This window comes from Chlamydotis macqueenii, chromosome 6, assembly GCF_036417535.1.
Source record: "Chlamydotis macqueenii isolate bChlMac1 chromosome 6, bChlMac1.mat, whole genome shotgun sequence".
Lineage (NCBI taxonomy): Eukaryota > Metazoa > Chordata > Aves > Otidiformes > Otididae > Chlamydotis > Chlamydotis macqueenii.
The window spans coordinates 28,251,023-28,276,388 of record NC_141561.1 but is presented as its reverse complement, the minus strand read 5'-3'; the positions used below and the strand labels follow the sequence as shown (position 1 = coordinate 28,276,388).

General features: G+C 49.1%; 1 protein-coding gene across 4 annotated transcripts in view; it reads right to left on the bottom strand.

The window, feature by feature from the left end:
- Positions 1-25,366, bottom strand: part of NRP2 (neuropilin 2) — a 90,547-nt gene that overhangs the window by 43,443 nt on the left and 21,738 nt on the right. For all 4 annotated transcript variants that reach the window (XM_086750954.1, XM_086750955.1, XM_086750956.1 and 1 more), the window contains exons 3-8: positions 16,792-16,973; positions 12,248-12,478; positions 11,545-11,700; positions 9,944-10,113; positions 8,747-8,902; positions 193-337 (exon numbers count right to left, since the gene is read on the bottom strand). In XM_086750954.1, coding sequence (XP_086607080.1) covers positions 193-337; positions 8,747-8,902; positions 9,944-10,113; positions 11,545-11,700; positions 12,248-12,478; positions 16,792-16,973 — 1,040 coding nt within the window. The remainder of the gene's footprint in view (positions 1-192; positions 338-8,746; positions 8,903-9,943; positions 10,114-11,544; positions 11,701-12,247; positions 12,479-16,791; positions 16,974-25,366) is intronic.

Here is a 25,366-nt window from a genome sequence, read left to right as displayed (position 1 = left end):
TCCCCCTTGCTTCCAGGGCCTGGGTGCCTGTCCCCACAAGCGCATCCCTTGGGATGGGTGTCTCTGTGCTGCTTACAGTGTCACCATTCCCACCCCAAGTAGCCATGACCACTGTGGGGGACAGCACCCTGGGACAGGCTGTCGGAGGGACAGAGAGGAGGGCTGAGGCCAAGGGGAGGAGGGGATCCTCACCAGTGATGCGGCAGCCATACAACTCCAGCCTCAGGGCGATGCCATTGTGCCAACTTTGGGGACGGATGCGCACGAAACGTGTGAGCACTGGGCTGTGGATCTTGTTGAGAACCACCTCTGTGGCATCCTCGTTGGCCTGAAATGTCTGCAGGAGAGAGGGGGCACAAATACGGTTACATCCTCTCCAGGCAGAAAGAAATAACCAGATCAGCAGTCAAAATAATCTCAACAGGGAAAACTGAGGAGAGGCTTTCTGGGCAGGGGCAGTCTCCATCCAGGGCAGGCATCCAGGGGCAGGCAGGGAGAGGTAAGCCACTGGCAGGACAGCATGGTGGATGCACTCGCCCATCAGGCAGGAGACCAGGACCTTGCTGCCTCTCACGGCACCCCGAGGCATCTTGGACTATCAGGCCACAGCTGCTTTGAGCTCACTCCCAGACCTAGAGTCGCTCCAGCACAAAAGGCCAGATGTCCTCACACGCTGTGTGAGATCTTGCCTCCCCTCTGCAGGTAAAAGGGCTGATACATTCTCACACCGAGCTCCACGAGGAAACATTGTGTGCAAGGAGCAGCATGAGCAGGGAGGATGCTGCCTCTGCCTGGGGCAACAAGCCCCCGTCCCTGCCAGCCCCTCGCTTCTGTCTCTCTGGCACGCACACAGCCTGACACATAGAGACAGCTTTTCAGGAGAGTTTATGATCCGACATGATATGAAAAGGCTGCTGCCGTAGCAGATGGCTATAATCAATAACTACCAGGTGGATGTTAGATCCACCCTTCCTTCTCATTATTTTAATAGGCTGGACCAGCACTGGATACTTGTTTATGTTGCAGGTTGCAGAGCCATAGCAGGTAAGAAAATGGGAAAAGAGGAAATATCCAACTCAAGAGTAATTTTCAACCTTTTCTCTGCCCCAAGCATAAAGCACTAAAGTTGACAGACTGAGGGAGCAGGTGTTGCCCACTTTCCCTCCAAGCATGCAGGCTCTCAGGACAGGGCAAGGGCATCCTCCTCAGCCAGGAGCCGCATCTGCACTGGGATGTTGCTGGACTCTTCTGCAGGCTCCTGCTCTGCATGTGTCATGATGAGCACAGGAGATCCTGCTAAGTTCATCTCAGAGTGAAGCGGGAGAGTGTAATCTCTGGCACTGGTCTCCTTCTATTGGAGACAGACAAACAATTCAACTGCAGATCACTGTGTTCTGGGACAGAAAAAGGGGTGAAGCTGTATCCTTGCCTCTCACCTTCAATAGCAATTAAGAAGCATTTTACAAGCCTCCCAGGACTCTAGGCTTGCAGACAGAATGTGTTACTGCTCTTGTCCCAGGATCCAGCATGTCAGGGTGCCCAGAGGGCATTTGCAGAGAGGGGCAGCAGTTCCTCACAGCACCAGAACCAGCTCTGGGCTGCCCCTGCACATCACCATCCTGCCCTAAACAGCGGCACTCCTGGCAGGGCAGGGAGCAGCCACCCCGCAGAGGGCCTTGGATGCAAATCTGGCTGGCAACTGGGATTCGGGGTTGACATGAATTTGAGCGGTAATGCTAATCTGGAGAATATACATTATGCTGCTACCCTTTAGCAACACAGCATGGTTTATGTGTTTTTAATATCCTATTTTATCCTGTCTGACCCCACTTCCCATCCTTTTCCTTGCTCAGCAGACACCAAATACCCTTTTTTCCAGCAGGAGGGTTGTAAGAAGAGTCGTTACTGTGGAACACTCTCCAGGCATGCGTGTGTATGTGTGTGTGTCTTGTAAACCTGTGGGAACACACACACGCACAGGCTGAAAGGATACATTTCAACACCACAGCAAAGCCTCCAGCTTTGTGTCAACACAGAAGCTGACACACAACTCCTTACCTCTGAACCTAACACCGGAGGACAGGAAATGTTTATCTGAGCTGCTGCAACTATTTTAGCATGAGGAGCAGCACGTCAGGTCAGCCCTAAGGTCCCTCTGTCCCAGGGGGTGGCTCCTGATGGTGGCCTCAGCAGATGCTTGGGGGCAGCAAGCCCGGGGGAATCTTCTGCTGGCAACCTCTCTTTGCTTCCCACAATCAGCAGTTTGACGACACCATGAGCCAAAGGTTGCATATGGACCAGCATGTTTAACAGTCACTGATGAGGTTTGCTGCTCTTTTTGGTTTAACATATTTCCAGTTTTGTTCTTTTTTAGCTCACTTCACACATACAAGCATCAGGGGCCAGAATTCAAACTTACACCAGCGTAATTTGTTGCTGACTTCTGCAAAGTCAAGCTTGACAGAAAGCAGAAGCAAGACTGAGCCCAAAAACTTTATCTGAAAGCATCTCTTACATGACCTTAGTCCCAACCACCTGCTTCCAAGGAGAGCAACCTCAATTCTGCTTTAGATTTGGGGCCCAGTAACTTCCTCAGACTAGATCACATTCAACAAGATATGTAACTCTGAACAGGGGCCTTGACACTCCGGACTGCCAGTTTATGAGGGCAGAAATGGCACCTAACCTCCAGCTCTAGCATCAGCTGCATTGGCAGGATCTGCCCCAGTGAATCTAGTTTCTGAAAACCCCCAACTGATCATAGGAAGTAATTCCTTCGCACTCTGTTCAGCCTAACAGAGAGGGGACATTTTCAGAGGGCAGGTGCGTAGTGCTGCTAGAGAAGTGGGGTCCTCTCGCGTGCCTGGCTTCTCAGTCTCCTTCTGCAGTGGAAATGCATTGTGAGACCACAGGTCCTGATGCTGCTGACCAGGGTCTGACCCTGAGCGCATGGTTTCTCTGCACCGAAAATGCTGACCCCAGAGCCCGAGCGCATGGTGGAGAGAGTCCCATTGACTTGAATAGGCTCTACATCCTGCCTCAAATTAGCACTCATGGCATGGGAAGAACTAGCAGGAAAATGTGTGAAATTGGGAGTGCCAAGAAAGTAAAGATTTCTTCCCCCTTACAAAAATAGAACATTGCTATTCCTTCCATCCTATCTGCTTCCCATCCCACTCAGCACATATTTTAAGCCAAGTCTTCGAATGGTGTAAATCAACATATCGCCATCGAAGTATAAGAAGTCACAGTAATTTACACCAGTAGAAAAAAAATAAATCTGGCTGTGATCTAGGGAGATAGATAGATACACACTCAGCAGAGAGGACATATGCGCACGCGCATGCACACGCACACACACTGAAGGGTGATGGAGCCAGAAGACAAATAGGAAAACCATTAACAAGTTAAAAGCACCTTCCAAGAAGCAGTCAAGGGAACTAATTTTCACTGCTGCATCAAAAAGTTGCCCATCCCCTCCCCATATACTTTATGCTTACTTCCGCTTTACTGCAGTCGGCAGGTCCACATGTAAAATTAAATTGATAATCAATGAGAGCTGACCTGCTTAATTAATTTGCTGCAGAAAGCAAGTGGTGGGAAATGATGTCTAGGCTACAGGAGGACTGGGCAAGTTTTCCATGTGCACACATGTGCAGGCTCCACACCAACATTTACAAGTTGTACTTCTTGTTGGAACTGCTGCGGGCTGATGGGGGGATTTCTGAAGCTGCATTAGTTCCAGTGGGTATGGGAATTGTGCCAACAGCATTTTGGAGTGAAGGACAGGGAGACAAAAAGCACCGTGAAGTCAAAGAGGCTGTGAGTCAGGGAGAGGGCAGGAGGTAACCTCTCTCCCACTTTATTTATTGTGCTGCTTGGCCACTCTGCAATTTCTTGGGGAGCTAAAGAAAGTGGCTGGGGCAGGCAGAGGAGAAGGACAAGGATGGCAGCAGCCCTGCCTTCGTCCGTGTGTATGTGTCTCTCTGTACCCACTAGATTTACTGCAGGATTATGTTACTCCCATGGAGACAGAGCCCTGGAACAGAGCATGCTAACAGGATTAGGGCTTCAGGATTTAGACAGAGAAGCATGAAGGAGAAAAGTAGGGGAGATTATTTTCCTTGTCAGATAGGGAAGGCATAAAATGGGACATGTTTGATGGTGGGAGGATTCTGGCTCGAGTGGAGGGCGGATAGTTCTGGATTTATTAAATCCAGGAACAAGGAGGTAAAAGAAAAATGATACTTGGCAATACTCAACGAAGCACAGCCGTCTGGGCAAGGCACAGCGTGCTGGGCTAGGCTTGCCAGCGCTGTGTCTTTGAGAGGCTCCACTCAGATCTGGGAGTCACCAGGGACATGAGGAGTGGCACTCTGTTAGCCTGCAAAGGAGATATCAGGCCCAGAAGTACAAAGCTGCAGCCTTGCTAGGAAAGCCAGAGCTGTAATTCTCCCTTGGTACTGCACCAAGCGTGAGTGCGCGGGGCTGCCTTTCCAAAAGCCTGATGTCTTTTTCCTGCCTGCCTGCAAAGGCAGCTGAAGAAGGCTGGGACGTGGGGATGCTTCTGAGCAAACCCTCTGCACCATGATGCCTCTGTGCAAAACCACTTGTGGCTTTCTGGCTGATCATGCAAGCTTCTTCTGAGTTCTCCAGATAAAGAAGCTACAGGACTGAAAGATTTTCTCTCTCTCCCCAGGTGAATGAACACAAGAGATCTCATTAAGAACCGAGAGGACAGAGGAATGCTTCTAAGGGAAGGCACAAGGGTCTCCAAAAGAGTCATCCTCAATATTCCCTGCCAGCACCAAACACCTCTGACATCCCCAGCTCCATGCTGGGAGCTGAGATACTCAGCTCTTTGTAGTAATTCAACCTGCCTTCTTGCATCCACCAGAAATACCACCCAGGAAGGTTAGCTGATAACAAGCAGAAGGCCATCAAAATGAGCAGGAAATGCAAAATGCACATCAGCTGGATTGTGCTGCCATTTCTCATTCATTGACTTCTACAGGTTCTCAGAGCAAATGTTTCAGTTGCATCCTCCCATTTTACACACGCGAGAGTACTCGTCACTGTGCCAACCCACCTTGAATCCCGAAATCCATCCCTTCCCCCAGTCCCTTGACACATTAGATGGTCCCCATGTGAGCTGATCTCCATGTAAGACGGAGCAGCGCAGACCACACGGGAGCTGGAAACCAAGACACTACAAAGAAGGAAGTGGATCAGAATGGATGAGCACTTTGTTTTCTGATAAAATCCTCATCCTTGAATCTGTTTGAAGAAAACGGCCAGAAATAAAAGGTCAAATCTTGCCAGGTGCTCTTTTCCTTCCTTGGGTTCAAGAAGGAGTTGTTGTTTTCTAAAGGCATTTGCAAGCTGCTAGATAAGATCTTGGTGTGCACAGCAGGGTCAGTGCCTGGAAGATAACCTCTGGGGCTACGGACCCGCACGACACAGAGGGGGATGTAACAGAGAAGGCAACAGCCAGAGCGGCCTTTCTGGGGCAGGGCTTGCTTGGCCCTGTCCCATGAGGACGTGCTGGTGGGTAGGTAAGGAGCAAGTGTGGGGCAACATGGTGGTTACCACTCTCCTCCCCATCTCCTCTCTTGGGGGACACAGGAAGACAGCTCTGCACCATCAGCCAGGTCACTGGGTTAGCCTCTCCCCCTGGTCCCACGCCCCAGGGAAGGACAGAGCATCAACCCCTACAGAGGGGGATGTCAGGGTGTGCTGGGCTGGGCTTTGTGGGGAGCAGGCTGCCAGGCAGGAGGAAAGCCTGGCAGGCATGGGTGAGAAAGGGAAGGTGTGAGTGTGGGGCTCCTCTCCTGTCAGCTGCAGACCTGCCACTGCCTTCCCACTGCCTTCTCACCTCAGAAACGCAGCAGCGCTTGTCAGGGAAACAGCCCACCCAGGCCTGTCTGCTGTGAGCACGTATTAATCTTGTTTTCCTCTGCTTCATCCTGCCCTTCCCGTTTCCCTTGCCGTGAGTGCCAGTGGCTGGGGACTCAAAGCTGAGCTATCACGTTTTGCAGGGAAACACCCTCGTCCCACTCTGCTCTGAAACACCAGAGGAAGGGGAAGTGGTGAGGTGAAAGAGAGGAGGTCAGACCTTCCCACCCTCTGCAGAGTGCGCCATCCCCTCCCCAGCCCTCCTGCACTTGCTGTTTTTCTCTTGCTTTAGCTCCCTGATGAAGATGTAGATGTTAGCTGACCCACCTATATCATGGCAGAGCTTTGCTTTTGGCCCACACAGCCAGCAGAAATTCAAAGCAGTGTTTGATATAACCCATATGCCTATGTGTGCATGTGCATATATATATATGTATGGGTATATATATATATATATGTGTGTATATATGTATATATCTGCATGTATATAGAGGAATAGAGAGTCCCTGTCTGTCCACCCCCTCCTCTCCCTCCCCGCTCTTGATGGCACCAAATCAAGCTGCGGCAGACTTGACAAATCTATTTGGCATGGTTCACTCCACCGTTGCAGCCTCAACTGCGCGGAGCGCCGCACTGACGCAGGGAGGAATCTGCACCTTGAATATAGACATCTGGGAGCTTGCCTAACGCAGGAATGGTGGGGATTAATGAGGGTGGGAAATGTGGGGCCAGAACCCCCCAGCACCAGGCCCGTGAGCGAGAGGCTTTGTCCTGGCCCTGCTGTGGCTTGGCGGCTGGTCGTTTGGTGGGGAGGGAAAGCAGTCACCCAGATGTAAGGGGTAGGCGAGCTACCAAAAAGCAATTACTTATCCTCCAGCCTTAGGAAGTGTCTGCTAAATTGAGGCCAGAACATGGGAACGAAGCGAGACTGGAATAAAGGAGTAAAAAAGGAGAGGTTGGATTTTTTTCTCTTTTTTACGAAGAGAGAAAACAGAGCAGAAAAGAGCTGATAGGACTGAAGGGCCAAATCCTGAAATGGTGGCAATTCATGTGGCTACAGGACTGCTCTGGGTTGACACCAGCAAGGCTTTATAAGGTCTTGCTGGAGTGTTGTTCATTGGCCCAGCAGCACTGAAATGAGCTGTGCTGTCCTGCTCCATCCTGGCTGATGATCCAATGTCCAACGCCCAGGACTACAAGGATGGGACACCTACTCTCCCCTGCGACTAAAACCACTCTCCAGGCCAGATTCCCACTCCAGTTAGACTCCGAAAGGTAAATTTTTGCCAGTGGTTATTTGAAACGCTGAACTGTATATTTAGCCCATCACACTGCCCAGCATGTTGCCAATCTCCCATCTGCCTCGGCTTGCAGAAATGGTCCCAGTGAGACCTCAAACTCATCCATTTCCACAGGCTGCCTGGGGTGAAGAGACGGCCCCAGTTCACAGAAACGTCTGTCATGGCCTGTGTGTCCTGGGAGAGCACAGGCCATCAGCGCACCGCGTTAGGGTTATACCTGAGCTCTGCCACGAGCTGCGGCCCCAGAGCTAGCCTGCTCTGGAGGAGCCCAGCTGCTGACTCTCCTATGGGGTGCTGGGCTGCCCTGTGCCTCCATTTCTCTGTCTCTAAAATATATAACTAACACTACCTCACTGGCATGCAAAGAGCTTAAATACTCCAAATATTGCACGTATGAGACCCTGTTAGAGGCCTCTGCACAGAGAGGACTCATTCTAGGAAGCAGAGTGAATTTGAACCATGAGACACACTTGCGGGGAAGGGGAAATCACATGGCCCAGAAGGGAAGGAAATGTCTGGATGAATCCTGGACAAGGCAGCTACTGCACTTCATGCCAGCAATGCCTGTGCCAGCAAAGGGAGGGGACAGCTAATTTAACAGAAGTGCTGAGCAAGCATAAATTGCTGGGACATGAATGCAGGGGGAGGTGTGTGAGACTCCAGCCACCAAGTTCGTACGGACAGATTACGGCACATCAATGAGGAGGACCTGAGACGCAGCAGCAGTGCTGGTGGGCACCACAGAAGAGCAGGGAAGGGCTTTCCCAAGGTGCCCTTAACCAGGGGACAACCACACGACCAAGGCAACTGACAGAGCAGGACAAGACCAGCACCACGGCTGCCTTAAACCCCCATCCCCATATGCCAAAGCTCCCATACGCTCCATACCTCGAGCTTGCATCACCTGGCCACACAGCAGCACCCGCAAGGCTTGGAACACGCATATTTACACTCCTGCCTCCTCACCCCCATCTCTGTGTGCCTCCCAGAAACATGGTGAGAGTGTGCAGCAGCTGCCAGGTCTCAATGCATCCTTGCCGACCACACCTGCTAGCACAGATCCCACAGCTCCAGCAGCCTCATTATTTATTGTTCATTTTGTTCTCTGGGATGGTGTGATCCCCTCTTAGGATTTGTGCCCTTTCATTTCCAGGCTTCAATAACTCCTGAACTACAGTTTCATGTGGTTTTGTGATTGTTAACCCAGCATGCAGACAGGGCTACGGCCATAAAAACTCAATGAATCTTGTATGGCAAAACACAGGCTGTGAAAGCATTTTCTCCTTCATTTGCAGTCAAATAACATACTCTCGCCACCACGAAAGATGCAACAGCAGCCAGGTTTTCCAAGGAATAATGTTTCCTCATTGCTGTGCAGAGGAGAAAGGACTATTTCTGCTCAAAGCATCATCAGTCTATTAGCCCTCCTCAGAAAAAGGGTCCCTCACAGATTAAACCCTTCGGGTTTGTAAAGTCTCTCTGTTCTATTCCCTCCTGCCGGCTGCACGATTCACCAAGGTGCCTACAAAAGAGGAAAAAAGGCCCTTTACCTTGTGGTTTTTCCCATGTCGGTACATCATCCAGTCCTCCCCATTGGTGCTGACCTCCAGCTTGTAGGTACGGACATAGTAGCCGTTCTGTGTTTCTCTGGAGATGGCACCCTGTGTGGCAATGGCTGTGAGCACAGTCAGGAAGTGGAGGTCCACCTTTCCGGGGGAAAAAGGGACAAGAGACAGAACAGTGACCACCTGAGAGCCAAGCTGGCTAGTTAGTTCCTCCCTCTGTCTCTGAAACATGAAAAGGTGCAAATTCAGTCTGTCTTGCTCCATCTGTGGGCACACATTTCAACAGCCACAAACCCCCTGGGCTAATTTCAGCAGGGCTGCTTGCAGATAGGACCATAGGGTAAGAGTAAATAAGGATCTTGATGTCTGTCCATATGGGACCATCACAAAGCCTTCTTCCTGCCTCAGACCAAGCAACAGGATCTGCACAGAAGCTCATGTCCATTAAAGCACGATAGAGGCTGATTTTTTCCACGTAAAATAACAGCATGATGTCCAATTAGCAAGTGCTGCAGTTCCTAGTTTTCCCTTTTTTTTTTTTTACAACGTGGGTTGAAAAAGGTCAGCAGAGATGGCTTGGTAGCACTGCCATGAATGAAGAATGAGATGTCTGCTAGAGGCAATGACATTCACCACCTCCCGTTCCCAGCGCCCTTTAGCAGGCAGTGTCTCACGGTGATGTGACACAGCCAGAAGCCCTGCGCGGACAGAGACTGTTGGTCTAACCAGCTCCCAGGGAAAGTCTTTGATCTGTCAGCCCCTCTACCTGATGTTAGCCCGCTCACGCTCCCTGCATCACTGATGAGATAAATATTATTCTAGCTGTTTTTCCACACACCTCCTTGAGCCTTTAGTCCTCAGGCCAGTGGCGAAGTCAATGGCCCTTGTAAGCGGCATAGGTCCCTCAGTCTCTGTCAGTATGCTGGAAAGTCCATCAAGGTTTTGGGCAGGAAGGAGGGGGTGGGAGAGGGACAGCGGGTCAAATCAGCCCTCGTGCAGCGTGCTAAAGGGAGAGTGAGCCTGTTGCATTTCACAGAGGCACTGCAGCTCCCCTGCTGCTTGCTCTCTGTGAGCCAGAGAGGCAATAAAAAATTCAACAAGCCTTATGGGCAAGGGTCAGTTTAACAGTGTGACACTCCATTTGGTGGGGGAAGAGGCGAGGGGGCTGGAAAGCGTGCGTACCTGGAGGTACTCTTTGTTGCTGTCTACATTGGGGGTCCAGCCGTTGTCATCGCTGTTGAGCCGGCTCTGTTGAGGGGTCCATCGCCCATCTGAGTAGGTGGAGGAGGCACTGATCTGCATGTTGGAGATCCTGCCAGACTCCATCCCCAGCGGCACGTTGCACTGGAAGTCTGGAGCAGACACACACACACGCACACATGCAGATCAGCTTACAGTCTCTGTACTTCACTCCTGAGTGGAAGGCAGCCCTGAACTATCCTCCCCAGCTAACCCCAAGCAAAGCTGCCTGTCTGGAAAGATGAACAGATCTGCACCATCTTGCAGTCTGTGTGTGCTCACAGATGGCACTAAAAAATTAAAGATAGGGAAGCTTTATGTTTGCATGGCCTGAAAAATAATACAGTTCAGATCTTTCTCCCTTTCTCTAGTTCCTTCACCTTTGCACAGTTTTGACACAATTCCGTCCTTTCCCTCCCTCCATCTCCACCAAGATGTCCCATGGCTCCTCGCCACAAAGTTCCCCATCTTCTTGAAGGCCAGGTTAACCCTGGGTGGAAATGATGGGCTAAGTTAAGATCTCAGTGGTATTATTAAGTTTCAATTTTACACCAGCATAAATCAAAATAGGCCTGGCCCTTTAACAGCTCTTGTGCTTGATTTCTCAAGCTTTGTGTGTCATTAACTTGTTATTTCCCAATCCTTTTAAAGAACAGAATAGAAAGGGGATTAAAGGACAGATCAGCTGAGTGTGGATACAGGTAATGGTGAAGACCTCATGCTTGCCTGTAACTCTCACAGCCTGAGCAGAACATCCCTAACTCAATCACAGAGAAAGAGCCTGTAACCCAGCTGCCCCAGCGCTGCACAACCCCTACTCTACCCTGCTCTCTGTCATGGGCTTTCAGTGTCGGGTCAGGGACCTCCTCTCTTTCTCTGGGACTGAGGGGTGTCCTGAAGGCTTCTTCTGTTACATCGCAGGTTCACTGCTAACAGAGGTCAAGAACTGCAGCTCTGATGTAGAATACCATGGGAAAACAAACAATCTTTCCTCGCCCGCAAGCATTATCACAGCTAATCAAAATGCTCTTCATTCTCAAAACACACAACTTACTTCCTCACTCCGCATCAATTTGCCTAAAAGGATCTAAAACAAATTTTGGTTTGAAATTCTTAAAGCTTTAGGCATTTTTTAATTAGACAGCCAAGAAACTCCAACTTACGGTTCAAGGCTGTGAATTTTTGGAAAACCAGAGAGGAGAGAGTATTCTCCCCTGTGCTTTAATTAATCTGCTGCACCTGCTGGGCTGAAGTTGTCTTCTAAGTCCTTTGGGCTGAGCACATACATGAAGGATTCTACCCCAAATGCTATTGAGAAGACTCCATGAGCAAGTGAAAAGTCAAAGAAAGGTCAGAAAGTGTGGTTCTTACTGAAATCTCACTTCTGTGAGAGACAGGGAACACACCTAATGTAGCTGCTGTCTGCATTGCTGGTGGGGGACCCCCCCCGGACACACTCCTGCCTGCCTCGCGCTCACATGTGCCAAGTGAAAGACTTGGGTGACAAGACTACCTAAAGTCATACACACATGTTTCCAACTTACTTTCTGGGACTTCCTGCTGGATCAAGAAGTACTGAGCAGAAAAACCATCTTTAGCCACTGCCAGGTCCGTATGGAAGGTGAGTGAGAGGACACCAGTGGTTGAGCGGATGTCCGATGGCATCTTAGTGCCACAGTACCTGCCTATCAAGGGGCCGACTGCAAAAGAAAGAGCAGCAAAGGTAACACCTGCTTTTACACTGGCCTCCTGGGTCACCAGCAGACTGGTGTCACTCAGCAGTGATGCTTTAGTGGGACTGATTAGGATATAAAAGAAAGGCTTTGGGGAGGGGCTGTTTTTCACATTCACTGCTGGAGTGCCATGCAGTGCACCGTGCAGAAACATCCACTGCAGCAGGCATTGCCCTGCAATTGCTGGGGAATGCTCCAATCTCAGTGTTGGTAGGGGGTACGGAGGTCCTCCCAACACTGCATGAACTCAGCACCCTACCCCAAGGGAGCACTGGTGGTATCTTGGGGGTGTTTCACGGGGCTTTTCAGATCAGTGGTTACAACAGAGCAGTAGTTTGGAGTTTAATGCAAGCGCAGCGTCCCCACAGCCATCCATGGAGTGCTGCAATGGCAGGCTGCGTGCTGCAGCCAGAGGTTAGGCACCTCTGGTTTTCACACACAGGCTGCACAGTTTTGGAGCTTTGTGAGACACCAAGAGAGGCTGAGGACACCAGTGCAGCATCCCATAGCTTACCCTGAGGGATGCCATCCCAGATGTCCAGCCAGTCATACTTGCAGTCTCCTTCCCCTGCCTGTAGTGGGTCATGCTCAAGGTCGAAGAGCAGAAAGTGGAGGAGGATTTCTGTCTTTGGCTTGGCTATGATGGTGAAGACACAGTCCAGGTTGTGTGGATACTTGTCAGGGAAACCTGGAGATTCAATAGTGCCATTGGAGGCAGTGAAGTTTCTGGAGCAGTCCTCAGAGCCTGTAGTGGCAGGAAAAAAATGCAGCCTTAGCAACAATGCAGCTTAATGCCAAAAGCTTGACACATTGTGGAAACTCCATTTTGAGCTTAGAGAAGTTGTGCATTCACTTCTGGAAATGTCCTGTAACCCAAGAGCTGTGTGAATTCCTGCAAGGACTGGGAGGGTGATTTTCAAAGCTTTCCACAGGTGGAGAGACAAGGTCCATGCATTCACTGGAGGGGACAGCATGTGTCTAAATCCGTCAGATAGCTCTGCAAATGTAACCTGTACGCCACTGCTGATCCCCCTGTCTATTACTCCAAAAACAGGACTAAGAGAGTGATCCCATCCAAAGCCATGGCTGCAATTTGGCAGGCCAGCACCCCACTGTGTCCCCCAAGCCAGTGGTGGTGGCCCTGGTGGGGAAGGGAGGCCATGCCAAGCCGAGCTAGGCTTCCCTTGCCAGCCCTATCCACTATCTGCTGGTCTCCCCAAACAGTGACCTGCCCACAGACCTGTGTCTGCCCCTCCAAAGCCCACTGAGGAGCCAGCCAGTGTGCAGGGAACTGCCATACGTGGCCGTTGCTGCAGTGGCTGCCATCCCTCGGATGCTCTGGCATGGGGCCACAGCAGCTCCAGGTCCCTCATTCGGGGAGGGGGCTGCCTGGGAACTGGCAGAGGAGTCATGAGGATGTCAGCTCTTTGGAAAAGCTGTCCCCAGGGGCTGGTCTTCTGCAACCTCTCTCTCTCCAACACGGACATCTGTGCCTCAGTTTCCTCTTGAGACAACCAGGTAGCACAAATATTTACACAGTGAAAGGGCCCGGGGGAGGGTGCCAACGTCTCCACTGTTAGCTGGAAATCCTTGGAAAGCATGCGGTTAGCCTGCGGCCCCCGGAGACCCACACAAGGGACGATGGCCACCTCCACCGTATGCCTCCGCTCCGTGGCCGTGGCAAGAGCAGGGGTAACAGGAACCGTGGCAGGGGAGTCTCTGTGAGAGGAGGAACAGAGCCCTCTTTCTCACTGACAGAGCCGGCCGCACCAGAAATGCAAGTTATTTCTATCCTTAAGGAAGATCTTTGCGTGGTGAGGAGGGCAGACAATGTTGCCTCTCATTTATTGCTGACCTCAGCACTGGCCTCGGCTGCAGCCGGGCCAGCTCCGTGCCCCCTCTCATACAGCCAAGGTGCCTCGGGGTGGCCGGGAAAGGGGAATTTGCGTCCTATTCATACCACAGTGACTTTGAAATGCTGTACTGTGGTGACAGGACAATAGGCAACAGAAATCTGCAGCCTGAAGCTATCAGAAGGGAAAGGGGATGTTAGAGAGGCAGCCGCTGCAACCCGGCATTAGCATTTGCAAAGGTTTCTGCTTTGGTTTGGTTGGGACACCCTGCTTCTCCTCTACAAACCCTTCTGCTCCAGCTCTTCCAGGCAGCACGAGCCTTCCCGGGACTAATGGGAGACTTGTTATTCAATTCAGCATTAACCTACAGGAGCCAGGCCAGCAGTCCACAGTAATAGCAGGATCCCTGCTCACATTATGCAGCGCCTAGCTGGAGAGCTACTCAGGAGAGGCTCTTAATTGACTACCTAATGAAGCAGCCAGCTTTTCTGGTGAGAACCTGTGGGGTAAAACGCAGAGGCAAAAAATGAGGCCAAACACAAATCACAGCATAATGCTGTGAACAGGGATAAGGGTGTACTTTGTTCTGAACAGCTTGAAAGACAAATAGAAAAATAGGGAAAGTAACACAAGCTCTGAGGTAGGGAGAAAATCAAAGACTAAACTCGGAGTCAGGGACGGTCCTCTAGAGTCAGAGGAGAGATGTAACTATGTCACTGCATTAGTCAACAACAGTTTCCTCATGTGGGGCTCTTATCACATTTGGCATCTTTGTCTACGGTTTGGCTGATAGCAGCAAACACAATGATCAGGTTTTTTATGAGGAAGCTGCGGATAACCAGCGGGAGTCACGCTGGCTTCGGCAGCACAGACCAGCCCAGCAGGACACTTTGATGGCCAGGGATGGAGAGCTCAGGCCAGCTCTGCCAAACTGACTCACAAAGTGAGCAGCAGGGAGGCTGGACCAGCCAGGGCAGGCGGCTCTTTTGTCAGCCCACAGAGCGCTGACTGATACCCATCAGGCGATTCAAAGACTGGTATGCTGTTGTTTGTATGCAGATTGCTCCTCTCGCACACCGTGATAAGCAAAATTTAGCACAAGGTGTGGAAATAAATGCTCAGTTGAAAGAGTTGGTTTTTTAGGTCACCTTTAAGAAAGAAAGAAGCTGCAACCATGCTGCCTTTGCCTTTATTGATGTGGACAATGACAATCTGATGACCTTTAAAGCTGGTGACATCCTTGCTGGCTACCCTGCTAGCTCCGAGGAAACTTTGCTGGTGCCTGCCTGCCTGCAAACAAAAGGCAGGGTGTGCTGGTACTGCAGCTGCCCTGCAGCCAGTGCTGCCCATTGTCCTCCCGGGGCAGAAAGGGGCTGGGCAAGCGAGGTGAGCTGGGGGTGCTCCTGGGTCACAGGCTGATCCTCACTCCTGCGCCAAAATCTGCCTTGCCAGGCTGGATTTCATGGGTTGTGGCTGGAAGATAGCATGGGTATTTCTGGAGAGGATGGCTGCCCGCAGGGAGTAGTGGTGGTGAAAGGAGCCCCAACACCACTTCAGACCTGAGGGCAGCTCTGCAGGAACCTACATGGAGGGAAACAAACTCAGCTCCATCCTCCATCCAACAACCACTCTCTCCCAGAACAGCCCTTGCTTCCTCTCCCCTCCTACCAACAGCAACAAAATCTCCTTTTCTTGTGAATTCGGCCCCTTGCTGGCTCCCACCCAGGCAGACAGGGTTCCTGCCTGTCACCCCTTCCCACAGCCACACTCAGCCTGGCCTGGCCACCTCAGCCAGCTGGACCACTCCGCATCACCCCTTGCCTTGACTCAGGGCATGGACCTGACAAGCACAATGCAACGCAGTCAGATGGGGTGTGTACAGGGAGCAAGGGGCAAGGGAGGCTGAGGTGGGTTGGCAGTCTCCCCACCTCAACATAGGCATTCTTTGCCATCCTCTATGCTGGCAACTGGCCTCAGCAAACCCCAATAGCCAGATGAACCACTAAACTCTTTCGGGACTAATCTGCATCATAACCATTAACAAACAGCAGTGGTGAGCTGGCAGCACCACAACAGCTCAATGGTCAGGTATACAGCCCAGGCAACCACCAGCAACAGCACTTTTCTCATCCACCTGAACCTCCAGATACTTTCTGTCATCACCATTTAGCAATGAATTTGGGGATTCCCATTCCCATCCTCTTACAGCAGAGCTTCCACATTGACATCTACCTGTGACTGGGTTGCAGGGTGCCTGCGCACCTCTGCCTGCCGCACAGCTGGGCCAGGGCCCTGGGGCACTGGTGCCTCTGCTTGCTGCCTCTGAAGAGGCTGGGTAAGCAACTGTATTGTGCTCCTTTCTGGTTCTTCACTAGGCATGGGCATTTTTTCGTGCTAGATGCGATGATGAGAAAGCCATGTGTTTGTTTTCTTCCAAGGCTCCACTGAAGGAATGTGGGCACATGGCAAGTGCCCATGTCCCCATGCAAAACACACTCTTGTCCCCTTGGCATGCAAGCACACCTCTAACCCATGCACACACACACACAAAGCATGAACAGGGTGGGTTTTATTTTCTCAAGCCTCCTTCTTCCCAGACACACAATTCTGGCAAATATCTAGACAGAAACACTTTCAAAAGGCCTTTGACCAACTTCCCCTTTCCTCAATAACAGTTCGGTATTAATCAGAATTATTAATAGTTCCTCTTACATCTGCCTGGAAAGGCACTGTCTCAGCCCTTGATAGCACTGCTGACAGCTGTCCCTTGAAAACCAGAGCTCCTCAGTCAAAAACTCTGCTTGCAGGGAGAGAAAACAGCGTCAATGATTAGACCTGAATCACAGCTCCACAGGAGGAGGAGCTCCATGCGCTTCTAACCAAGGGACACTTAGCCCTAACAAGCTCCACACATGTCAAGGAGAAGAGAGATACTGTTCTAGTCCTCGAATACAAGAGAGCTTTTAACAAGGAACCCTGCTTTTGACGTCACACCGTGATCCAAAAATGCACTATCATGCGCCACTAACATCTTTACCTTCTTGGAAATGCGATGCAAGAGTTTTGCTTAAATTTTAAAAAATAAGAGCCCTTTATCTCTGGAGAACATGCTAAAAATCATATTGAAAAGGTGGCCAAAGACATCTCCTTGTGAAGATCATCGTGGCAAACAGCCTGGGAGACAGGCACTGACTCAGACACTCACCTGTCTTGTAGATCTCGTAGCGCAGGGAGAAGCCAGCACCTTGCCGTGCGTAGTCTGAGGTGAACTTGATATAGAGAGAGGGGCCAGAAGAGATGATGGTAGGAGGTGCTATGTTCCCACAGTGCTTGCCCAGCAGGTCTGCAGCTTCACTGTCCCCATCTCGGATCTCGATATAGTCATACCTGTGGAGGGAGGTGAAATGGCAGTAAAACCATCTGTCAGGGAGATGCTTCAGGATGCCAGGAACAAACACAAAACACTTCTTTATATCTGCATATTCCACAGAACATCTTTCAGACAGGTACCTGGGACTCTGTGACTCACACCACACCTTCCCCAATATATTTTTTCCCTTTTGTCTGTCTGGCTACATCTAAGTCCCTTCTTCTGTTACTCCTCACATCATTATTTTCCTGCACCCACATCCACTTCGACTTCAGAGCCAACATGCAAAATTTAGGACACAATTTACTCCAATTTCCACAATATTCCTTCAGCATGGGAGAAGCTCAGCTACAACTCTCCTGGGGCTGCTCTCCTTCCCTTACCTCTCTCCTTAAGTGCCATCGTGCTACTTAGCACAGATCAGTTGAATCCACTATTCAGGTGGGATTTGGCCCAGCATGCACCAAGCATGAAACAAATAGTTAATTTTCAGTCCACGTGAGCAGGTAGCTATTTTGTGCACTGTCTGACACCACACTGGTCCTTTAAGAAGTGTGGCCAGCACACTTTACTTAGTACTTGGACAGGAATACTGATCCTTTTCTAGTAAACGCTAACAAAGATTTTCTGTAGACGATAAGCGCTGCTAAGATCTGGGTAACCACATCCTTGCACACCCTGTAACCACAACCTGCCTTTGCTAAGGCCTACCTGGAGATGCCCCATCTGCCCACTGGCATGGCTTCTGGGCATCTGAATGGTCTAGGGGAGGGATGTGTAGGGTTGGAAGAATTGCCTCCTAGTGCAGAGACAAAAGCTTGTTGCAAAGGCTGTCTGGATGGTGAAACTCACGCAGATTCCTTCATATTTTCTAGGCCATGACTAATGGCAAGGTAGTACCAGGCTCTCTCTGCTGTGAAGAAACAAAGAGCTTTTATGCGAACATCTTGTTCTTCAGTTGCTTTCTAACACCGGTGCTCTTCCACCTCTCTTCTCCTCCTCTCTGGCCAGCATGCTATTTACAGAAACTGCCCATCTCTCTTCAACTGTTTATTCGCTTTGTATCAACCTGTTTGAACAACATGCTACAGCTCTTCTCAGGGGGCCAGGGAAGAAAAAAGCATTTCCAGGCTGCCAGGAATCTGCCTTTCTTCTTTGTCACAAGATCTCCTGTTCGGGAATGGAGAGTTGAAAGGAGAAGTAGCTTGCTGGCTACAAAATGATTCTCATGTGACTCATTCCTGTTCTGCAAAGTACACATCGGCAGGCAACAATCTCAAAACAAACTTACAGGGACTCAGTGTGCTTCTTCACAAAGAAAGATGGCCCAGACAGCTTCAGTTTCACTCCTTTCTGGGATCAAATCAGGCTGAGAGCCAGAAGCAAAATGCCTGCAGATAAAATCCTGTCTATGCTGGACCAAGCACTCAGCAAGCTGCAATCACCCAGCCTTTAACTTTATTACAGACTCAATTGGCTTGGCCAAGGTGAAATCCAAGCGGTCTTGAGAAGAGGCACTCACACAGGAAGAGCATTTAGCATGGCTGGTGGGTGGACACACAGTGATGTAAATGAAGATCTGTTCCCTCAGCTCTGTGTAGTTCCCCATCACCTTGTAACCCCTTATTACCCTGACCCTGTCCAGCAGCACCCTGCACGACCCCACTAATGTCCATCACGTGTGGCTTGATCCCACAGTCTCCCCAGGGAGAAGGAACATAGAGGGCAGTGTTAGTGCTTCTTTTAAGTAGAAATTTTTCCTCCTTGTTTGTCTATTTGTTTGAAGTAGCACTGAGCAAACAGTGGGGACATTTTGTTCTCTAAATAAATACTTGTTCTCCGAGTGCTTGCAGCCCCTCCATATCCAAACTACACGTATGCCGCAGGACTACCGGCTGCTAGTGAAATCGTGAATATGTGGCAAAAGATTAATTTGGCGAAAACATGAACGTTGGCAAAACACAGCAAATGGAGTGGACTGTAAAAGCTGCCATTTGCACAGCATAGGCAGAGGTTAGCTGCATCCCAGGGAAACCACATCTGTCTGTGTCCTCGTGGGGCTGTAATTCGCCAACACAGTACACAGCTTCAACTACTTGACTGTAATGATCACCGCTTCTGCTGCAGCCAACACGCCAAACATCCTAGTGCTGTCCTCATTGCTCTTCAAATCACTCAGTGTTGTAGGAGCCCTGGCAATTTCAGAACCAAATTCTGGACCAAGAAATATTTGCTTATTGAATGGGTGAATAACTTCCAATAATACATACAATTTGGGAATATTGCAATCTGCTCGTGGGCAATCTGTAAACGGAAAATTAAAAGAATGAATCTAGTAAGTAAATCATCAGGAAATATTTGCCTCTCTGAATTAAACCCTTTTTGCATCCAAGCATCTAACTAAGCTTCCTCCTACTGGAGCTAATCCTTAATAAATCAAATGTTACAAACAACTAAAAAAGCCCCTATGAGAAGGTCAGGGAATAATTTTTGCCAAACGTAAAATGAATATAAATGCATAAGTTTTCTTCCCTAGTTAAAAACTCTTGGCCCAAGCCCTCTGCTCCTCATATGGCAAAACTTGCTTTCTTCAGGTCATATAAACGGAGTGTGAGTTGGGAGAGTAACTCAGGAGATAACTCCTGCCCAGATGAGCAGGAGCACCTACTTCTTCTCCCACATAGCAATTAAGCTGTGGGCTTTCAAAATGAAACAACAAAGATGTCCGATCCAAACCGTGAAACCTTCAAACTTCAGCAAGAACACCAGCTAATCCCCACCACAGACTCTTTTGGCATCATGTGTTTCAGTTGTGTCCATGCCTTGGCCCACAAACAAACAAGCTGATAAACCCCATTCTCCTCCCATTGAGTCACTGGCCACGTTAAAATTTAGTTTGGCCAGACCTTTGCTTTTGTTAAGCTTAAGCATGGTTTCCAGACTTTGTTCTTCCCATGTGAAAAACAAGAAGAAAAATTGAAAGGAAGAAAACTCAACCCTGGGGATGCTTTCTACTCTAACCATTTCATTTCCAGGTAATTACAGACTAGGGCACAGCTGGGTGGGACACATCTATGCAGCAATGGCATCCAAACTGTCTTGACCAGTGCCCAGCAATTTGCATTTCACTCATGTAACCAAATCCATTGTTTCAGTCAATCTGCACCAACATCCATCCCTGTGGGCTGACCCTCTGGCATTACCTCCACTGGGCAAGCTGTCATCTACAAGCACATTTCATGGCCACTTCTCCCCATCTACGCACTGCTCCAGTGAGCCAACCATAAATATGTGAGGGCAGGGTGCAGCATCTGTAACCCACAAGTACAGTCAATGGATTAACCAAGTCTTCTTGCAGGGAAGGTGACCACAGTTGGCTGCTCCTCCAGCAGCAGTATATTTTCAGCTGTTGCTTCAGTGGGAAGGCCAGCCAGCTGGTTTGAAACCACCTCAAACAGAGCTTCCACCAGAGAGTTTTAAGGCAGGGAGGCAAAGCTGAAGTGCTTTTAACTGCCCAGACAATGGGAGGTTGAGAAAGGAGGGAAATGCATTGCTTAGATGCTCTTCTTGGAGCTGTTTAACAGAATTAAATGGAAAACATACAATGCTTATAAATATTGCTCCATTTTTATTAAAGATTTCTAGTAGAAAGTGCTTTGCTGATGTTAAGAGAGCTTTTATAAACTAATTATAAAGCACTTCTAATGCCTGTATTACTCATGGTTGCTTGCTTGCCTTTTCCTCCAGTCAACCCTCTGCTTCCCAGTCTTTCCTTTCTCTCTGTTTTCCCTAAGTCACTTTGCTGCTGGCTCACCAAACAAGGCTTGCAAGGCACAATAAAGGCAAACAAGCCCCAGTTGCAGTGATTATGAGAAGACCTCCACCCTTTCAGTCCTTCTCTGTGGTGAAATAGCTAATCTGCTCCCTGGCCATTTTAAGCTGTGCTCCACCATCCCCCGAGGCCAGCACAGACCGCCCAGGTGCCCACCCAAGATTTGGTGAGCTCCAGAAACCTGCGACCCACCTCAGGAGCAGCACCAGAGAGCCTGTGCCGTTCCTCTGGGTGCTCCTTTCCTGAGGTAAATAACTCAGCACAAAGCACAATTTTGGGACTCATACCGCTCCATGCATAATCAACAAACCTATTGCCCCTACCTCCAGGTCGAAGAGATGCCGAGGCTTTCCCCAGTGAAACATGCTTCAAAAACATTACAGGACATGAACTTAGGATGGAGATAAATACAAATCATAAATCATTTGTATGCTCACAGCCATACCATATGAGTCCTCCCAATACATAAATTTGTGCAAGCTTTGCTTCAAAGCCTGAGGAGGCCTGGCTCCCCTGATCAAGCTCTGACCTAGCTGGCAGCTTTCTCAGTCTCTTCCCAGAGCTATGATTTGGAGTAGGTGAGGGCTTGCATGCAGCTAAGCCTGGTTTCCGGTGCTTGCCAGGGCCGGAGAGGGTTGCAAGGCTCTAACCTGAACTTCCCCAATGTTTAATTTGGAGCTGTTATTTATAGGCATTTCCATGGAGCTCATGAATGCACCTGCCAAACAGTAATGATGGGATCCTCATGAGACCCTGGGGGGTGGGAAGACAGAGAGGAGCAGTGGCTGGCCCAAGGTCACACAGGAAGTTTGCAGCACAGCCAAGAAGAGAAGCCAGCCTTGATTAGACAGATTATATTATATTGGAGGGGTCTGGCTTAGATAGACAGAGAGATAAATAGGTACTGACTGCATGCCAACAGCCCCAAATTTGGGAATGCCCAGTGTTGACTTGAGCCTTCGAGACCTCTGGTCTGCTTGAACCATATGTCATGGTGCCTTGAATGCATCTGCTGCAAACAGGAAGAGAAACAGCAATTCTGGTGAAATTCAGCAGGTGTAATACTCTGCAAGTAGCTGGGGGAAGGTGTGGGGAATCTGCTCAACCACAACAGCAGCTGGTAAATGCAATTGTTCCCTTTGAAAGGGTGGCGAGTGGTTTGTTTCTCAGAAATTGTTATAAAAAGCGTAAGGTTTTTTAAACATGCTCTAAGAAAAGATTGTTTCTTAGAAATGAAATAGCAGCTGCTTTATAAAGTTGGGTTAAGAAACGGTGAACCAGTAGCTCTGTGCTTGTTTTGCAATCAAGGGGCGGCTAGAATTAATGCCCATTACATGCTATCTGGCTTAGTCGATTTTTCTGTGTCACCACCCATCTTCAAGCTTTCACACATCACCTTCAAACCAAATCCTTATTTCATGGGTAGTTACATTCTGAAAGACAAGAAAACTTTTCTGTGATGTTTATACAATCTTAAGCAACTGCAGGACGTACCCTGCAAAGGTTAAATTGCTGCAGAAGCTACTGGGGACTTTTAAATGGTGGGGGTTTTTTTTATAGCCATGATAGCAGAAGGAAGCACCTCTGCTGTCTGCTGAAACAAGAGCAGTGAAGTTTGATCTTAGCTGCCAACCCTTAATCAGAGTAATTAATTATAAATACAGCAGATGAATTGGATTCTCCTTTGACTTGAACTGGTTTTACGCATGTGCAACTCATCATTTTAAGGGTAATCACTCCTGATTTATCCTGGGGTGAGAAAAGAATCAGTCCTCATAGACACAGATCCTGATACAGATTCGTGCACAGAACTAAAGAGTTTGTATCATATCTAGCTTTAGCCAACTAAACATCCTCTGCTCTCAGTGGAAGACAACAACTCATCCCCATCTCAGGATGGGATTAATCCCATCTCAGGATGGGATTAATCGTTCTTCTGCACTGACAACAGAGGTAGTTTAAATCCTTCTCACTGACTGGACCTGGACTTCAGGCGGCTGAACATAGCAAAGAGAAATCTAGTCTCAGTCTCGAGCTTGTGGAGCTGTTTTTGCCCATGCTGAGGCAAAACATGCTCACAGAGCAGGCAGAGCTGGCCCTTGTTTTCCCGATGGATGTAACTGCCCCTGGCAACAGCAGAGAGAAATAGGCTATTATTGCGTTGAATCTGCCAGGATTTCACTGGATTTCAGTAACTAAAATGAACAAAATCCAATGGCAGCATGGGGAGAGCCAGGCCTGGGGGAGGTATAATTGCTTAGGATTTCTCGGAAGTTTGTCTTGTATTTGTTGCATCTAATTACATCTTGTGTAATCACAGTATTGTGGGGTTTTGTAATCATTCCACTGTGCTTTGGATTATTTTTTTATCTCCTCAAAAATCTGACCAGAATTTTTGAGAAATGAGAAAAATCCAGTCAAAGAAAAAAAAAAAGAAAAAAGAGAGACAGAGAAAGAAAATAACCCTAACAGATTGGAAAACTTCTTCAAAAATGCCTTGAAGACAAAAAATGGAAACTACAAATAGCTTCTATTTATACTCCTTGGGTTGTTTTCACCCCCATACAAGCACCACTCAAGGGAAGAAGAGTCTTTCAGCAGTTACTGTTAACTTACGTGAAAAAAAAAAAACAAAACAAAAAAAGGTAGCCAAAATACATCTTGCAAAGGGAAGACTAAAACATAACTGCAAACAGCTCCTGTGGCACGTTCTGATTCAGGAGGGAATTTCAGCTCCGAGCATGCTGCTGCCCCCCCGCCCTGAGATGGGAGAGCAAAGGCTCCCCCGCGCTTTGCAGTTCATCCTCGGGCTGCCTTCTTCAAGCTGTGTTGGTAGATCACTGCGGAAAAGCGCGTTGGAGTAGAGAAGTGCTCTCATCTGGGGCATGTCTGGAAAACCGTTCATTATATAAGAAAACAAGATGTGCTAATGTGCACTTCAGGGGTTTTCTGCAGGCTGTTGTTCAGGAGTTACACATGGTTGTTTAATTTTATTTCTGTCTCCAAAACCATCTCTATAAATTGCTCACCCTTCTATCTTTAGCTGCAGGGGTCTTTTGTTGCAAGATGTCTTTGGTATTCTTTGGGTGGAAAAAATCATGGTGAAACCAGGAATAAAATACATAAAGCACGTTAAGAATAGCCCTCCTTCCCATGGCACTCTGCCTTCTGTTGCTGCTCTAAGGGAACTGAAGCAACTCACAACCTTTTCATACCCCAAAATGCAGGACACTTGAGAAACTGCATTTGCACTTTCCTCCTTCTGCTACAATCCATCTGTGGAAAAAATTAGACTTTGGTTTCTATGTCATTTTACTGTCACCACTCACAGGCACTTGATCACTAAGAGAAAGAAAAAAAAGCATATAGTAAAAGATAACAACCACAAGAGGAAAATTTACTGCTGAAAAGCAGCAGAGCAGGCAGAAAGCAGGGGGCAAAAGCTCACTTTGCTTGTTTTGCAGTGGGGGGAACAGGAGAACAGGCTCCCATCTCCTGATGGGATCCAGTGTTTGACAGCCCAGGCAATAAATGGAGACCAGTCTGGGCCAGGCTGGCCCTGGTGGCCAAAGGTCTGGGGACAGACTGGCGGTTGCTGATGAGGATTAAGGGATGCTCACATGCTCTGCTGTGCCAGCCCTGTTCCCACAGGAAAACACCCTCCACAGAGCTGTAGCGAAGGATGTCCCATTGCACCTTGCTGGCATGGGATCAGTCATGGCCTTAGATACAACATGCCGTGAAGAACGAAAGAGCTGGTCATAACTGGGATCAGATGGGAGCTTTGCAGCTCAGCTTTCCACATGTCACTCATTTGCACTGGCTTTTTTTTTCAGCACAGAATCGAAACAAACACCCCATTAAGCACCAATTGTATAAAGGAGGTTGCAAGAACAGAGCCCTGACCAGCCCCCTCCAGCGCTCCTGGTTGCCTACATCTCTCATTAATGACAGACGGTCACCCCAGGACCGGCCCACCACAGGACGGCTTTCTGACCCCACAGTTTCTCTCACACAGTCTATTCACAGCCCAGCTCCTGCCTTAACTGATGCACAAGCAAAGTTTTGCTGCCAAAGCTGGCCTGCAGCCTCTGCTATTTGGGCACTTCCAGAACAATCCAATCATGCCAGCTTGTAGTAAGAGCAGTTTCTGGGGCAAACAAGACACTAAACCTGCCTGATCCCTCCACAGAGCACTCCTACCCCCTTCTCCCCGCAAAATAAGGGCACTTGCAGCTCAACAGCCATCTGCATCGGGCTTCGCCAAGGGTTTGGGTACAATCAATGCCTGGACGAGGGCAAGTGCTGAGCCATGCATACATCACACCTTGCTGCACATTCATAGCAGCAGTGGCCTCCCACCCGGGTCTCGAAGGCAGTAGTATCTATTGAGGGGTGTCCTGGTTTTGTGTAGCGGTGGGGACTACAGTGGCAGCTTCTGCGAGAAGCTGCTAGAAGTTTCCCCTTTGTCCAGTGGACTCAGCTGGGTTTAGGGTGGACCTGCCGCTGGTCAGGGCCAAGCCAATTGGTGACAGTGATAATGCCTCTCTGATAATGTATTTAGAAGGGGAAAATAAA